General features: G+C 41.2%; 1 protein-coding gene across 1 annotated transcript; it reads left to right on the forward strand.

Moving 5' to 3' along the window:
• Nucleotides 1-583: 583 nt before the first annotated feature.
• On the forward strand, nt 584-2,749 carry LOC106536875 (uncharacterized; the record flags this gene model as incomplete). Its single annotated transcript, XM_014034216.1, is given in 1 exon segment — nt 584-2,749. A coding segment is annotated over 1 exon segment (1,311 nt), but the record flags the coding sequence as incomplete, so codon positions are not given.
• Between the last annotated feature and the right edge of the window lie 13 nt (nt 2,750-2,762).

Here is a 2,762-nt window from a genome sequence, read left to right on the forward strand (position 1 = left end):
GGGTACGAGTCCTATTCAGAATCTGCAGAGTTCTCAAGATCCAGGTGGGTTGTGTGTAAGATTAAATATAATTAATCTGTGTATATTATTTTACTGATTATGGTTTTTATATTTTTTTCTTTATAAAAATAAAAAAGCAGCTTACCGAGCGGTTCAACCCGAACCGCTCCCAGCAGCAAGTCCAGACCGCAACGAGCCGAACCAACCGACAGCCACACAGACAGAGGGGAACCGTGTGAACCCCAATCAGGGCTATCCAAGACTCTGCATCAGAAGTAACAGATTGGAAAGGGCGTTCCGATGCAGAGCGGACCCGCGCGGCTATCTCTCATCAAGGACAAGAAGAAGAAGAAGTGAGTATATATATTTTTTTCAACACTGACACACACTTTTTTTTAAAAAATTAGGAAAATTTTATTTATTATTTTTATTTATTTATTTTTTAGATCATTCGTCAGACGTCACCGAATTGAGGACTCACTGTCTGCAAACCATCCTACAATTAACTGAACTCTGCAAAAGATTGTTTGAGCAATAAAATAGATTGAAAATGTCTAATTTGTCAAATAATACAGTTCATAATGAAATAAATTATTTTCACGAGTTAGAACAGGCTTTGCAAAATCTTATTCAGCAGAACTCTCCATCAACCTCAGAATCTAATGATATTTCAGTTCTAAGCCAATCTTTACAAAATGTTTTAAACAGCACCGAGCAGAATTCACCTCCAGGTTCACCAGAAAATGTGGAACCTCTAATGCAAGCATTATATGACGAAATTGCACGGCAGCTGTCTGATCAGGACCGTTTCGATTCATTTCAAATTCACAGTACAAATTTAGATCATACTCCAATTGGTTTACTTGTTAATGCTTTAAACAATTCATTATCTGAACTTAGAAATACCACCGCTTCAGATGTCGCTGCTGCAGCTGTTGATGATGATGAAAACTCTCAAAATAACACACCCGACGCATGGCAATCAACGCACTCTGATTTATTTAGTATTTTAGATGATGCGTTATTAGCGTTACGAACCGCGCGCTCCCCAGAACAAGACCCAATCTCCTCTCCTGAGACTGATTCGTTAAACCCGGCTCCTTGCAGCTGCAGCGCGATCCAGCACGGTGCGGGGGTTAGCGCTCATTCACCTCCCTCCTCCTCCTCCTCCTCTCCCAACCCCAGACCTTCACATGTTCCTTCCCCACCCCCCTCCTCTCCAGAACCTTCAAACGGTCCAGATCAAAATGAAATATCTCGCGAAAGATTTAATAATTATGAAATCACGAGACAACTTTTCATACCCCAGTCTGATGATCCCCCAAACTTGGCTGATTTTTACACCCAAGTCATGAACATTTTGTCAGAACTGGCTGACAGAACCGCTTCGTTAACAGAGCGGGGCGATTTTATTCAACTGGAACTGTCAGGACACGGGTCTGCGCATCACATCGCTTTCGCTCTAGGGGGAGAAGATGAGAGTGAAATTTCTGAACATTTCACTGATTTTCTCGATGAATTAATTCAATCAAATGCTGAAATTGAAGCAGACGGAACGTTAGAATTTACCGTTCAAATTGTCAGAAACCAGAGAGGTGGGTCAAAACGTAAACTAAGCAGAACTCTGGATGTCGAGCTTTTACATAAGAAAAGACAGCGTCTTTATTTCATTCAAAATCAGGAAAATAACATTTGCTTTTCCCTCAGCTTAGCCCACGTGTGCAACCCCACGTTCACAGACGCACAGGCTTTACAAACCGCCTTACAATGGCAGACGCAGCTCGGGTTCTCAGTTCAAACACCTGTGTCGTTATCAGATGTAATTAAATTTGAACATTTGATAGAAAGGAAAATTGTTTTTTTACAGACCTTCCCCAGACGCAGCGCTGACTAAATTTGAAACAGACTTCTCAGACCGCAGCAGACCAGTTTTCCTGTTTTTAATGAATGAACATTTTTACGGGGTGAAAAATATAAAAGGTTTCCTAGGTGTGAGAAACTTTTGCTATTTCTGCTTCACATCTTTTGAAAATCAGCACACTCATCAGTGTCAAGGCTTCTGCGGGGTGTGTAATCACACCTCCTGCGTTCAGCGTGAATTGGAACCATTTAATTGTCAGCAGTGTCGCAGAATCTGTCGCAATGCTACCTGTTTTCAAAATCATTTAATTCCCATAGAAAGACCAATGGTTAAGAAACTTGTCAGTCAATGTCAGCTTTACAAACATTGTCAGGATTGTAATCTGATTTACCGAGTACCGTTAACTGCAGGGCGTGACCAAAGTCATAAATGCGCTTCTCGAAAATGCTCAATCTGCTCTGAAAAGCTGGATCCAGGATGTGATGTAATTCTCGGTAATCACGCGTGTTACATTCAAACCGCCTCACGTGATAATGATCTCCATCATAAAATAATATTTTATGATTTTGAAACTTTTCTGAATTCAGAAAAGGTACATGTCCCATTTCTGGTGTGGACAAAGACCTTGTCAGGGTCCGTTTGGTGTTCATACGGGCTGGACTGCGTGAGAGACTTTCTGTTAAAATTCCGAAGGCCTATGTACACAGGTTACACATTTATTGCACACAACGTGCGTGGTTTTGATTCGTACATCATTCTCAGCTGCATGACAGAGCTCGGTATAACACCGAACATCATTATGCAGGGTTCAAAGGTTCTGTGCTTTACAGATTGTGATTACAATCAGAGATTTCAAGACAGCCTTTCTTTCCTCACAATGAAACTGAGCGCTTTTCCACAC

This window comes from Austrofundulus limnaeus, unplaced genomic scaffold (assembly GCF_001266775.1).
Source record: "Austrofundulus limnaeus strain Quisiro unplaced genomic scaffold, Austrofundulus_limnaeus-1.0 Scaffold2014, whole genome shotgun sequence".
Lineage (NCBI taxonomy): Eukaryota > Metazoa > Chordata > Actinopteri > Cyprinodontiformes > Rivulidae > Austrofundulus > Austrofundulus limnaeus.